General features: G+C 51.5%; 1 protein-coding gene and 1 long non-coding RNA gene across 2 annotated transcripts; one reads left to right on the top strand and one right to left on the bottom strand.

Moving 5' to 3' along the window:
• Nucleotides 1-4,033: 4,033 nt before the first annotated feature.
• Nucleotides 4,034-4,415, bottom strand: LOC129690883 (uncharacterized). The gene is made up of 2 exons (XR_008722369.1): nucleotides 4,220-4,415; nucleotides 4,034-4,074 (listed from the first exon to the last, which is right to left on the bottom strand). It is a non-coding gene; the product is annotated as an uncharacterized LOC129690883 (long non-coding RNA).
• A 312-nt stretch (nucleotides 4,416-4,727) lies between these two features.
• Trib1 (tribbles pseudokinase 1) lies at nucleotides 4,728-12,746 on the top strand. The gene is made up of 3 exons (XM_055626599.1): nucleotides 4,728-5,790; nucleotides 7,692-7,984; nucleotides 10,388-12,746. The coding sequence occupies exons 1-3, from the start codon at nucleotides 5,431-5,433 to the stop codon at nucleotides 10,851-10,853; spliced, it is 1,119 nt and encodes a 372-aa protein (XP_055482574.1). The 5' UTR covers nucleotides 4,728-5,430; the 3' UTR covers nucleotides 10,854-12,746.
• Nucleotides 12,747-14,325: the final 1,579 nt, after the last annotated feature.

The following is a 14,325-nucleotide window of genomic DNA, read 5'->3' as shown; positions in this document are numbered from 1 at the left end:
AATATAACGCATGTCTATTTCTGTCCCAGCAGAAATATTGTCTTCCTCCAACAGGTTCCAAAGTTTTGTATTCATTCTTTGGAACTTGGGTTCAGATGATGTAACGTGTCAACCCAGATCTGCTGTGTGGCTGGGAAGCCCTGTGTGCAGAGAAGCAGGAAGGTGAAAATGGGACTTCAGGTGGCACCATGTTCCTAATTAATGCAGTGAGGGGACACACAGAGCTCTCTAGCACTGCTGCCATGTACCTACCTTGGCACTCACCAGAATGAATTAGGCCTGAGCTCTTCATTAGCTCAGCCCCATCCAGAAAAATCAATAGAGGTTTCCCCGTGTTGTGCAATGTATGAGTTCCTGAAAAGTCAGAGGTAAGTCAACCTCCCCTCCAACTCAACCAGTACTGAGCATCAGGTGTCAACTCAGCATGGTGCTGAGGCCTTCAGGACACACACTCACACCTCTACACTACACACCTACCCAAAGAGAGAGACACACATAAACACACAGAGATACATGCAGACAACAGACACAGACAACAGACACACACACACACACACACACACACACACACACACACACACACGGATACAACAATGATTCTGGTTTCTAACTCATACTGCCAATGTACCGGACGAGCTGGCAAGTCACACCATGTGGTAGATATTGTTATAGAGCCAACATCACCATTTAACCAGGAAGAATAACTTCCTGCTTGCATCCTATTGACTAATAGTTTTTATTCATTGTCTTGGGTTTTCATGTAAAGGCTCTTTTGAATTCTGGGCTATGGCAAGCCCTCATAATCCTGGTCACATTCATGCACAAGCCAATTACCCCAAAGCACTTTCCATGCTCATATCTACTTGTTTTCCTTGCAGGGAAAGAAAAGCAGGTCTTTTTTATACCCTTTTCACAGGTGAGGCAATCAAGGTCCATAAAGAACAGTTGGCTTGTCAGGTCAGTGCCTGAGAAGCCGGAGAGAAATTCCATCTAGACTTGGCAGCAGGGAAAGTCCCAGGACCAAAATCAAGACTTCACTCCCTTGTCCTAGTGGATGACAGGCTCTGCCAGTGGTCTGTGAGCCCATTTCTGCACAGTTTCAAAAAAGTTCCTGCTTTCTCGGGCTGTCTCCAGCCTATCGTCTTCCAGGACTCGGTGTTTAACTCTGAACTGTGTCCAGTCCCGTCTCTGTCCAGATGTTGTTTCTTCCCATCAGTTTCTCATCACCAGCAGGCCCCGTGGGTGACTCTTATCCCATGGGCACTTGCTGAACCCCCCTTTTGTGACAGACCTCGAGCATGGGACTAGAGTGAATGAGGTTCGACCCTTCTCTCTTGGGAATGCAGTTCAGTGGAAAGGGTCACAGGAAATGGGACTTCATTGCAGTAGGATACCATTTATACCTGACTGCAGGTGCTGGGAGAATATAGAAGGTGTTTTGCAGGATGAGTAAGAGCTCATTAGCTTGGCAGAGGGGGAAGAAGGATCCTAGTGGGAGGGAACATTATGGACAACTGCAGAGGTGTGAATTGGCAAGTATGTTTGGGGCCCTGCCAGGACAGAGACCATGCAATGAGAAAGAGCAGTCTTGAAAGGGAATTAGGACCTGAATGAAGGCCTACTTACTTTTCTAGTACAGGATGTAGATTTTTCTCTGTGAGTCCTTCAGCGATAGGCCAGGGCCTGATTCGATCAGGTTCAGGCTTCAAGAGTTCCTCTATAGTTGTGGGGAAGAGAGAAAAAAAAAAGGATAGAGGGAATAGAGGGCACCCTTACTTTGTGTATACCTGTAACTCCAGCATTTAGTAGGTACGAACACACAGTACCTACTGTGTTGCTGTTGGCTGAAAGGGTGGTTTCATGGCTCAGAAGCTCATTGTACGAATCCAGTAGATAGTCTTGCACTAAGTCAGGGGTTGGCAGAGAAGGGCTAGACAAGGAAACAGAATTCAGGTCAACAAGTTCAGCAGAATGAATTTAACGTGGGGAACTGGTTCCAAAGGTATTGGAAGAGCAGAAATAAAACAGAACAAATAGTGTTGAGGGTGACTCAGAATTTAACATCAGGAAGTTGCTGTCACCCTAGGAGGACAAGGTGGTGTCACCTGTTCCCAGGAGACAGACTCCTTGGGGTGAGCTTGGGCCCATGGAGAGAGGGTGCCCAGGGCTGCACTCCCCAGGAGGTTCACTCATTTGTAAATGAGAAACAGGAAGTGGTGCCAGGCAAGGGTTGTCAGGGAGAGAGCCGGATAGGGCAGGAGGACTGGCTAGGCTCACTGCAATCTAAGAAGGCTTCAGTTGCCTCCAGCTGGGAATATGGAAACTGGGAATGGAGAGGTGGTTCAGGTCCTGGCAATTCGACCGGGCTTTATTCTTCCACTCTAGAGTGATTGGATGGGGATCTCCTGGGAAGGGCAGCTCCCACTCTTTAGTCAAGGCAGTTTCTAGAAGGGCTTCTGATAGGCCCTTGCAGCAACCAGGGAGGAGAATCCAGTCTCAAAGAGAAGGGTGTCTGTGCGGCAATGATCACACAGACAGGTTGCTACCGCTGGATTCCCAACCGGGAGGATGTCTCTGGGTAACTCTCCTCTGCCTCCCACCTGCTCATGGTCTTCCAGAGCCTCCCGCTGGTCAGACTGGGCAAGAAAGCGTGTGTGAAGGCCAGCCCAGGGAGCTGAGCAGGGTGGGAGAGGGCACATGTTTAGCTGAGGTGTCATGGCATTCATAGGTCAGTGGGTGCATCTCTCCGAAAGACGCTAAGGGGGAGGTACAGTATTCAGATCAAGATGCCCATCATACAGTAACAGAGGCCCAGCTGGCAGCTCAGCAGATCTTTAGATTCCTTCAGGAGAGAATCTTGCCAGGTAGAAAAATCTCAGGATCTAGTACAACTCCTTAGACATACCTGGTCCCAGCCCTCTGTGAAGATTCAGCTTCCCTTTCTGGGAGCTGCCCTTCCTTCCCTTCAGTGCATCCCTGTCCCTCGTGGCCAAGACACTGTTCATAGCTCTCCTCTGAGCGGTTCTCATAATCCCAGGTCCAGTGAGTTTTGAAATGGAGGCCTCCCTAATGCTTCCTTTCTTGGCAAATTGCAGTTTCCTCTGAGTCTACAAGAAGCCGGAACACTTCCTGTAGCCTCTGATTCACAGCAAGGAGGTTAAGGGTTCTAGGCAAATTGTAGTTTCCTCTGAGTCTACAAGAAGTGCGAGCGCTTCATGTAGCCTTTGAATCACAGCAAGGTTAAGCGTTCTAGGCTTTCCGTTTGTTTTTCATAAAATGGAGCAAGAAGTAACTAAAGTGTGTAAAACTGAAGTGCAGTAACACGTGCAAAGTGCTGAGAACAGGAAGCCTGCAACCCCTAGGCTGATGCCAACTATCATTACTGTTTCAATTTAAATCTTCTAATCCCCAGCGCCTAGCCCTCGGAGATTCTTAATTAGCGTTTGTTGAATGGCTGGAGAAATAATAATGAAAAGGATTTATTTTTGGGCTTGACCTGGTTTTAGAAAATTAATTATTCAGCATAAATGCACGAAAGGACTTTGATAATAGGTATCTACGCTGAGTGAGAATCTAGGGACTCCAAACTGACCTGGTTTGAGAAAAAGAAAAAGAAAAAAAAAAAAAAAAACAAACCCACAAACCCAACACAAAATGTGATTACAAGCTGTTTCTAGGGAGCATGGTCAGCCAGTTTCAAGAGCACCCAACTCAGCATGAACGCACACACACGTCTTCAGGCAGGCAGTATTCCTGGCGGAGGACAGAATGACATGTACCCCAATACCCCGGACCACATCGGCGCCCTACACCCTCCGGCGCATACGAATGAGGGAGGGGACAGGAATCTGGCGGCAGCCACGTGGGCCCCTTCCGCCAGTTCCCCACATCCTTTGTTTCCCACCGGCCGGAGCTCAGGAAGCTCTTTCTGCGAGTCACCGCGAAGGGGCGGCCCAGGAGCTTGGAGAAGCTATTTCCGTGCAATCCGGGCGGGCGGCAGGCGCGGGAGGGGCGTGGAGGTGGAGGCAGAGCAGAAGGCCCAGTGTTTGCTTTTATTTCATCCAACAGAAGGTTCTATTTGTGGAAGCGAACAGACGCTGGGGATTAGAGCAGGGAGGGGGGCAGGAAAAGGAAAAAAAAAGCCACACTCACTACCACGCACAGGTCTTCCCCGGAACTACCGCGTGGGGGGTGAATGACTGATAAAGGAATTCATCACCTTTCCTCTCGCCCCTTTCCTCGCCGCGACACGGCGGCGCCCACAGCTCCACCGGGAGCTCCCCAAGCGCAGAGCGGCGGGGAGATCCCACCGGGGGAAAGGCGTGACCGCTGGGTCGCAGCCAGCAAGCCGGTGCTGAGCCCGGAGGTGAGCGCGCCAGCAGGGAACTCGCGGTCCATTGTGTTGTGTGAATGATGCGTGTGGACCAATCAGCAGCCGTTTCGCCCCCGCCGCCCCGCCCCTCCCGCCCACTTCCCCGGGACCCTGACGTCACGGGAGCTTTTCCTCCGCCCCCTCCCCGGGCTACGAGCGCGGAGCCGGCGGGCCTGCGGTAGGGCGCGCGCAGCCTGCTGCCCAACCCAGCCCGGGGGGCGTGTGTGCGCGCGCCCAAGCCGGCCCAGGATGTTCCTACCTGCGCCCCGGCGCGCGCTCTAGGGTGCATCCCCGGGCCTCCGGCCACCCCCACTGTCCCATCCTCCAACTTCAACTCCCCTCCCCCCCACCCCCCGCAGCCTCCTCCCTCCGCTCCGGTGACTGCAAGCCGGGCGACGGGGCCGGAGTCGTCGCAGCCACCTCATTGCACAACCCGGCTTCCCAACTGTTTACACAGCCCGGCCTGTGAGTGTGTGTGTGTGTATACAGCGTGAGTCACCGGGAGGCGGAGGAGGTGGAGGAAAAGGAGAAGGAGTGCACTGGCCGGGATCAGTGCGGCGCACACACTTATTCAGTCACTCTCTCTGAGCGCGTCTCGCTCGCTCACACGCCCGGAGCCCTGGAGCGCGCAGGATCCCGATCGGCGCGGAAAAGTTGCGCCGGCTTTTACTCAAGACTAATTGGTTTGGGAAGTGCGTTTGCTCTGCTGAGCAATTCCGAGCCTGCGGAATCCTGTCCTGTGGGCTCAGCACCCGGGAACTCGGGCCTCCACGTCCCGGACTCTCCACAGCCTCGGTAACAATAGCGGTGGCCGCCGCCAGCAAGGCACCCAGACCTGGTGCCCGCGGGGGTCTGGGGACCTCAGCCGGCTTCCCACTCCCGGACGCGTGGCCAGCGCGGTCCTCGTGTACAGCTCCGGAGTCCAGGAACGGCTCCCGTTGTGCTCCGCTTGGGGGCCGAGCCGAGCGCGGTCTGCAAACTCCATCCCGCCGACTGGAAGAAGTCGCGGCGCGGACCCAGGGATTTACAAAGCCGGGGCCGCTCCGGCCAGGGCCGCGATGCGGGTCGGTCCCGTGCGTTTTGCACTGAGCGGCGCCTCGCAGCCCCGGGGTCCGGTTGGACTGTTCCCGGCTGCCCGGGGCACCCCGGCCAAACGCCTGCTGGACGCGGACGACGCGGCGGCCGTGGCGGCCAAGTGTCCGCGCCTCTCTGAGTGCTCGAACCCCCCAGACTACCTCAGTCCCCCCGGCTCGCCCTGCAGCCCTCAGCCTCCGCCCTCCGGGCAGGGCACCGGCGGCAGCTGCGCGAGCGCACCCGGGCCCAGCCGCATAGCCGACTACCTGCTGCTGCCCCTAGCTGAGCGCGAGCATGTGTCCCGGGCGCTGTGCATCCACACTGGCCGCGAGCTGCGCTGCAAGGTAAGCATCCTTGGGGTCGGGGTTGCGGGCCTGGGTGGTCCACAAAAGTGCCCAGGTTCCAGCCCACCCGGATCACGCTCCCGCCAGCCCTTGAGTTTGGTAGAGCAGCTAAAGGCGTTGAGTCGGATAAGGAGATATTTTGGCCAGCTTTGCCTTTTTGGAGGTTGAGGGGTTTCCTGTGGAGTGTTACGGTGAGGGTTCGGCGGTCTAGAGGAAGTGCAGGGTTCAGTTCTTTTATCTCTGTTCTTTTCTTTGGCGCCCAGTGTAGCTAGCGCGTGGCGCTCCATTTAAGTTTGGAATTGCAATGGATCCCAGGGCCAAGCCTTTGCCCTGCTCACATCCCTCCCCTCCCGCTGTCCTGGAAGGTCACCCTGCAGTGGGCTTGGAGCAACTGGCAAGCTCTTTGATTCGCGGCACGGGCTCTGCGTAGATGGAGTCGGGCTCCTACCTAGGGGATTCTGGCTTGAACTGGGGCCAGACTACCGCGCACCTCAGGGATGGGGGGCGGGGAGGGGGTCTTAATCCTGGGAAGGGCTTCAGGCCAGCGTAGAAAAAGCGTTGGAAAGCGTTCAGGGACTCGCCTCCACTCGCTTTAGTTTGCGCCTGGCAATTTTCTGTGCAACATTAGGAGTACAACAAGATACGGGATGGGCCGGCTCTCCCGGATAGCGCGTGGCCGAGGACGGCTGCGCAGTCTGCGCTTTGTGAGTCGGACACCCACATCTCCCCAGCTACTGAGAGCCCCACCGACTCCTTTCATTCTCCCGGAGTTAAAGTGGTTCCTGGGTTTTCAACAACTCACCTGAACCCCCCCCCCCCCGCCCCCAGCCTCCCCGCTTGCTGCTGCCACCTACTGTCCACCCGCGTGAAATCTCAGCTGCGTGGTCAAGCCCAGAGAAAAACTCTTTTCTTCTTGGTGGATGAGAACAGTTTGGGGAGAGAAACGCGTGTGGTGGGGTAGCTGGGGCGGGCGGAGAGTCCAGCGGAGGGGTTTCTTTTCTTTTCTTTTTGTGTTTCAGTTGGTACCAGAGCAGCCACCTCAGAGGTGGGGTGGGTCTGGGTCATTGTGCAACCCCTTCCAGTTCCTCCGAGCAGATAATAGCTGAATCCAGATGGTGACAGCCCGTGTGTCACCATTTCCAGTTGCGTCTAGGATATGAGTAACCGGACTGAACAAAAGGCCCTTAAAGAGACCAGCCAGCTTCTTAGAGGCCATTCTGGGGGTGGGACACACCAGGCTGGGGAGGTGTAAACAAACATGAAAAAAAAAAAAAGTTTAGAGGTGCCCATTCCCTCCGGTAAGGAGGTAACTCCAGGCTGCTTCCACGTGAGTCACAGCCATAGGCAGGCTGCTTAAGGCTGCCTTGTCAGTCTCTCCTTCCAAGTCATCCGTTCCTTCTGACTAATGACAGCTCTGCATGTTTGCTGCCTCTGCTTCCCCGGGGAGGCTGCAAAGTCACCACATTCCTTGACTGTGCTGAGTCTTCTGGGTTTGTAAGGAGACACATGCATGTTTAGCTGTTGCTTTCCACCCTTAGGGCTGCTTGGGTGAGAAGCATCCCGCTATAGCCATTTCCTATCTGTTAGGAGGAGCCACATCAGGGAGCTGCTGGCCCCCTAAAAGACAAAAGCAGATGCATGCACAGCGTGGTTTTCCCAATCATCCTATGGGAGGGGGTAGGCTTTGGGAGTTTGCTAGCTCAGGTCCCAAGGTGTGGCTGGCTTTAGGGGGTATCATAGCATCTGGAGCTGCCTAAGTGGTAGAGAGGATGGAATATATGAATGGGATGCTACACGAATGGAATAATCTATGAATGGAATGTTGCCATTTGAAAGGGCAATCCAGCTTCGTATCGGACCTGGGAGACAGCCCCCCTAATCAGGTCACGTTCTCTCCGCAGGTGTTTCCCATTAAACACTACCAGGACAAAATCAGGCCTTACATCCAGTTGCCATCACACAGAAACATCACTGGCGTCGTGGAAGTGATCCTCGGGGAGAGCAAGGCCTACGTCTTCTTTGAGAAGGACTTTGGGGACATGCACTCCTACGTGCGAAGCCGGAAAAGGCTGCGGGAGGAGGAGGCCGCTAGGCTCTTCAAACAGATTGTCTCGGCTGTGGCCCACTGCCACCAGTCGGCCATCGTGCTAGGGGACCTGAAGCTTAGGAAGTTCGTCTTCTCCACGGAGGAGAGGTGAGCAGCTGCCACAGCACCTCCTGTGGCCTTTGGGAACCAAAAACAAACAAACAAACAAACAAACAAAAAACCAAAAAACCCTGAAAGTACAGGACATGCAGTTAGGTGTAAGAGAAACTCAAGGGCTCGGGTCTTCTCTGGCTTCGTATTAATTACCCTGTGTCTGAAGAGTCATGGCCAAGCTCGGTTCATTTCCTGCTCTATTGGGTGGAATGTAGGGAAGGCTAGCGGTACTTTGGTGCTTTTGTGGCTGCTACCTGTTGATCAGATGCCCTTCCTGCTTCTGTCCCAGGCTCAGGCTTATTGTACTCTTGTCAGAAAGGTCAGTCTTTTGGAGAAAAGATGTGTTCACCTGCCCTTGACAGCGCTACCTCCAAGAGGTGGTCAGATCCTTGCTTCCATCAAGTGACTTTGCTGTACCTAGAAGGCGTGACAGCTAGCTAGGCTGTCCTATTTGCAGAATTTCAGCTGTCCCTCTCACACTGCATTCCTCCCTAGGCACTCTCCTCCGGGCTGCAGTAGTTTGTTCTCATTCTCTGTTGAGTTTTTAAACGTCTCTTCGGCTCCATCTTCAGAAAATAACCACAGTGAATAATAAATGGAAGTTGGCTAGCATGCAGTGCTAAATATAGTTCTTGGCTTACCTCATAAAGGACAAGATGTGCTTGATAAGGGAATAAGGAGACATTAAGATTCAGAGTGGAGGTTTCACCAAGAGCTTCAGGAAGCTGCATGAGATACACCACACTTCATTCTGTAGACAGACTGACCACGGTGATGGGAAGATGCAGGCTGATCTCTGTAGCGCTGTGGGTGTGAATTAAACTTTCTTGAATACACTTACACAGGACTTAAACGCTACCTGAGTACTTTTACCTTTAACTCCAGGGCCCCCTAAAAAAAAAAGTACAGAAGTCCTCAACGTACGTGTCTGTATCTGAGCTTGCGCTAACTATTGAAACATGCCGATTAGCAAAGAGAAGCAAACTGTTCGCAGTGAAGAAGTGTCCAGTTCCTGGAATGTGTATGCTTCTTTGATAATCGTGATGCCTTTTTTTGAAACATGTGCTACACACCTCCTCACTGGCTTTGGAAACCTGCATTGCACAGGCAGTGTCATGGGCATTGAGTTTGGTAACCCGAGGGTTAAGCAATGACAGGCTGACGCTATTCATGTAACCAGCACAGGTGCAGGGTTTTAGTACTACAGGAGCCAATCAGGGGCAGACACCGTGGGTTGAGTCATATTTTCCGTTTACAGAACCAATGGGTATTTTACATAACAGGGAGGTCACGCCGAGGACATCCTGAAGTTAGCACATGTATACTACACTCCGGGGAACAGGAAGGCTGGAGGAGAGAGGAGAGAAAAAACCACCAGGCCTTTGAGAGGAAAAGGAATTGCCCAAATGCTTGTGTGTGACTTCACAACAAGTGACTTACAGAAATGGGTCTGCTTCAGTGAAGCGGACAGCGGATATCAGAGGTGGCCCACGTGGCCCTGGGGAATCTAGGAGATGTGGGTGGCTGGTGCTGCATAAGGAGCCACCTGCAGCTTCAGAAGAGCTCCCTTGCTCAGAGGTCTTCTAGACTAAAGCTTCTTTCCATTTGACTCTTGGTTTCTGCGCTTCCGTTCACGTTCTCCAATGACTTTTTTTAACAGTGATGATCTCCAAAAGAGACTCTCCCGTAGGATAAATACTCAATGCACGTTGATCTGCAATCCTAGAGGTGTTTGGGGACCCTGTCATCCTCAGGTCCATCAGCCTCTTCCCTTTCTTCACATAACACCTCTGTCTGGCCTAAGGGATACTTTGCGGTGAAGCAGTGCAATAGATGTAATTAAACATTTCTTGCAATGTTCCCATTGTGGTGATTGCAGCCGGGACGTAGGTGGACAACATTTTCTTGGTGTAGGCAGTAGTGTCGATAGGCCTGGGCTGTCAGTGCCATGGTAAGAGACTTGTGGCTTGCAAGATACACAGGCCCCACGTGAGAAAGGAGAGCACATACCCTAGCTCTTCCCTGACAACAGCTGTAGAATATTACCAGTCTTCCCCTGAAACCAGCTCCCAGTTCTGCAATGTGAACTTTGTCAGTTGTGTAACCCTATTAGGATATCTCTTACAAGCTCTAGCATCATGAATATTGTTTGAGACTTTGCATCATACCCTCCGCCCCGGGTGCTCTCTCGATACTTTGCAAACATTTATTGCAGTTTGTATTGGTTTGTGAAATCACTAGTCCTGGGCGCTTGCAGGGCATTGCTTACTAGATGAAGGGGTAAATGACATTCCTATGGCCTTGGCTGGTAGTGCCTGTGGGCACTGTTATTGGGAAGGCCTTGTTTTTCTGTAGCAGTTGGTCTGAAAATAATAGCTCCGTTTCTCTTTCCCACAGAACCCAGCTGAGACTGGAAAGCCTGGAAGATACACACATAATCAAGGGAGAAGATGATGCGCTATCAGACAAACATGGCTGCCCAGCCTATGTGAGCCCCGAGATCCTCAACACTACTGGGACCTACTCCGGAAAGGCTGCAGACGTTTGGAGCCTTGGGGTGATGCTCTACACTCTCTTGGTTGGACGATACCCCTTTCATGACTCAGACCCGAGTGCCCTTTTCTCCAAAATCCGCCGTGGACAGTTCTGCATTCCTGAGCACGTTTCCCCCAAAGCCAGGTGCCTCATCCGCAGCCTCCTGAGACGAGAACCTTCCGAGAGACTCACAGCTCCTGAGATTTTACTCCATCCCTGGTTCGAATATGTCTTGGAACCGGGCTATGTTGACTCAGAAATAGGAACTTCAGACCAGATTGTTCCCGAGTACCAGGAGGACAGTGACATTAGTTCCTTCTTCTGCTAATCCCTCCATATCCTACCCCCCCAAAACCTCAGAAACCTCATAATTCTCACACATGGCATTTCCATTTCTAATGATAGGCAGGCCTTCTTACATGGTGCCAGCCAGATTTGGGGTCAGAGCACAATTGTCCCTGTGGGTCTCGGTGTGGTGACACCTCTCTGGGCTGAGTGATTTGACTTGAGTAGCACACCCTCAGATTCGCTGCTCTTCGGAGGCGTCCCCTTCTCGATGAGCTGTCATGACTGTCCCAGTGTCGCATATGAGGGTGCCCACGTTTTGAAGCTGATGGAAGGGTATGGGCGTCTCACCTGGGCAGGTGTAGCAAACTTGAACACTTGAGTGGGAAAGGAAGCACGACGCACAGTGGCATTTTTAGCAAGGTGGCAATGGGTTGGGGCGACAGACCTGCCATCTTTGAACTTGTCTTTGAAGGCTCCACTTGCTGCTGCAGTTTCTCTGGCCGGAAGTTTCTTTTCTTTCCTGTAACCCTCACTCTTGCTGTACACACAACCCATGACTGTGTTCCGGTGTTGGAGCAGACTGACTGAGAAGCTCCGGAGCCTGCCTGAACCCAGACTCTTTCCCTGGAGCTTACCTCCTATGCAATAATGTCTCCCCGTCCCCACCTTGGAACCTGTCCCCTACGGCTAGGAAAGCACTCACCAGCCAGCTGTGGAAAACTATTGGGAGATTCAAATTCTTGGCTGTTTCAGAACTCTTGAGCTCAGTCAGACAGCAATGCTTTTAAAAAAATTAATTCAGTCATGTGGTGTCTGTTAGCTCTCAAGGCTCTCCTTGAATACGGCAGCATTTAGCCTTCACCCAGCCCCACCCCCACAACCATCTCGAGGTGGAACATTTTGTGTATGAGGACAAGGGTGAGGAGACTCTCCAACTTGCTCCCTCAGGAGCATATGCGAACCATCTTTGTGTTTCAAGGAAAGTGAATCTGAGACAGTCTTGCAAGATTCTCAGACTAATTCCCAGGATGAAACCGGACACCGCCCTGCCATGGGTATGCTGTCTCTGGCATTCAGGGTCTCCGCTTTCCCATGATGGGCTCTTTGGAGTTCACGTCTTGTATGGCTTATGAATCCCTTTTCGAAGCTGGCTCTGGAGTGACAGAGAGAACCTCGAAAATGTAGCTGGAAAGGATGGTGAAGCTCACCCCGTGCACATTCTCTCTTTTAGCTGCCTACCAGAATTCCCCTGCTTCAGCTTCCACAGGCAGGGACCCAGCCTCTGCCTGAATGCTTCTGGATTCGGAAACTTACTCCCTATAAGAAATGAAGCTTTTTAGAGAAACTGTTTCAGAGAGACGTTGCATTAAAAAACAAACAAACAAAAACAGATGAAATAGCAGTCACTGTCTGGGACAGTGCTGAAACCAGGTGGTTAAACGGGTAATGAAAATACTGTGTTTTGAGAAATGGCACAGAAGCGGGCAGGCATCTTCAAGGGCTATGCCTAGGCAGACTACTAACGTTGTGAGAATGCACTGTATACCTCACGTACTGTGTGCTTTATATTTGTACATACATTTTACCTTTTATACATATGTCCAATTGTTGTCGTTTGGCTCTGAGGCTTGTTTTGTCGTCTGTGTCTGTCTGAGGAACCTGTGTGTCCAGAGCCATGTGAAATGTGAATGACTGTTGGCAATACGACCTTGGCAGCATGGTGGGACTTGGGGAGGAGCAGGGACAGACCTCTGTTGGGGTGCCCGGCTCTTGTATCTATGATACATTTCCCTGGCTGAGGACTGGAGCTGGCCCGGGCATTGGCCTGGACGGCTGGCAACACTAGGTCTCCTGTGCGCGTGTGGAAAGGTGATCGTGGCACACGGTTGCTGACTTGTAGAGAACTTTTAATAAATCTGGTTTCGTAAAGAAATATTGTGAGTTTCCTTTGCATGCAGTTTGCCTTCCTGTAACTGTTCCTGGCCAAGGCGTTAGTGTGTCAGAGGACAGGTGGGTCACACAGAGAGTGTTTGCTGTGGGGTTTTTTGTTTTGTTTTTGTTTTCTCTTGACAGGATCTCACTGTGCAGTCCTGGTTGGCCTTGAACTCAGATCCTTGTGCCTCTGGGATTAAAGGCATGAACTATTATGCTCTCCTGGAATCTGCTTTTTTTGTGTGTGTCAGTGAGCATACTTTAATGGGCAGGGTTCATTTGCAGAAAGAGGTTGGTGGGTGTTGTGGTCTGGGTGGGAAATATGGGAGGGGAGAAAAACATGGATGTTTGTGTTGAATTGGCTGGCTTTTGACAGATATGAATGATTCACACCTCTTGGCTTAACGTTGGAAGCTGAGACAGACACGTCAAGAGTTCAAGACCAGCTTGGGCTGTATAGCAAGAATGTGTCAAAAGCAACAAAAAGAATTCTCTGGTTTTTGAGGCTTAAGGTTAGTGAAATGGAGAATTTGAGAAAAGCTATGGATACCCCAGAAAAAATTAATATTTGTCCTACCTTTATTTACCTCGATAGATCGTATAATTCTGCCCCACCGAATTATAGTAAGATGGCTGATGACATTTCTTTGCATCTCTACCACTTCTGTAAGTTTAAATATTAAAACAAGGAGAAACTGATTAGAAAACATCGACCTTGTTACAGAAGGAAGCAACCTGACTTGACTGAATTAGGGTTCTAGCTTCGCTATGTCTTCAGAATCTCTTTTAAACAAAGCAAATTAGACTGATTGAAACTATGAGCAAGGAGTTGGGAGGGACTTGCACCACCCCAAGCTGAGGCTCTTGGCCCCATCCCCTTGGACAGCACACACTGGAATCTGGGCTTTAACAGTAGCTGATGGACAGCTCAGTCCTCATATGGGTTCCCTAGTGAGGGGAATGGGGGCTGTGTCTGACATGGACTCTGTTGAATGCTTTTTAATCACTTTCCCCTGGTGGGACTACCTGGCCAGGCCACTGGAGAAGAGGATGCGCTCAGTCCTGATGTGACTTGATACACTGGGGTAGGTCGGTATGGGAAGGGCTCCCCTTCTTTGAGGAGTGGAGGAGGGAGAATAGGGGAGACAGGGAAGGAAGGGGAGGAGAGCAGGAGAGGAGAAGGAAGGGCCTATGACCAGGACATAAAATGAATTAAAAAAAAAAAAAAAAGGAAGTTGGGAAGGCATTGAGAGAACCTTGAGGGTTCAATCTAGGAAGAGTCAGGGAAAGGTGTGGGAAGTGAATACGGTCAAAGAGTATGTAAGTCAAGTATGAAGGTTAGTAAATACACATTTTTAAAAGCAAAGAAATGGCTATTTGGTTATAGATGCCTGCCACCAAGCCTGACAACCGTAGTTCTATTCCCAGAACCCACCTGGTGAGAGAAGGGAGCTGACTATGAAGTTGTCCTCTGACCTCCATACACTGCAGTAACCCAAGCCACCATACCCCATGTACAGTGAATATTCTCATAAAGACAAAGGTCTAGAGCTCAGTTCTCTCAGGCTCCATCCATCGCT

Source organism: Psammomys obesus, unplaced genomic scaffold, assembly GCF_907164565.1.
Source record: "Psammomys obesus unplaced genomic scaffold, mPsaObe1.curated_primary_1811, whole genome shotgun sequence".
In the NCBI taxonomy this organism is placed as follows: Eukaryota; Metazoa; Chordata; class Mammalia; order Rodentia; family Muridae; genus Psammomys; species Psammomys obesus.
Note: the sequence above shows the minus strand (reverse complement) of the source record. Positions and strands in the feature narration are given on the sequence as shown.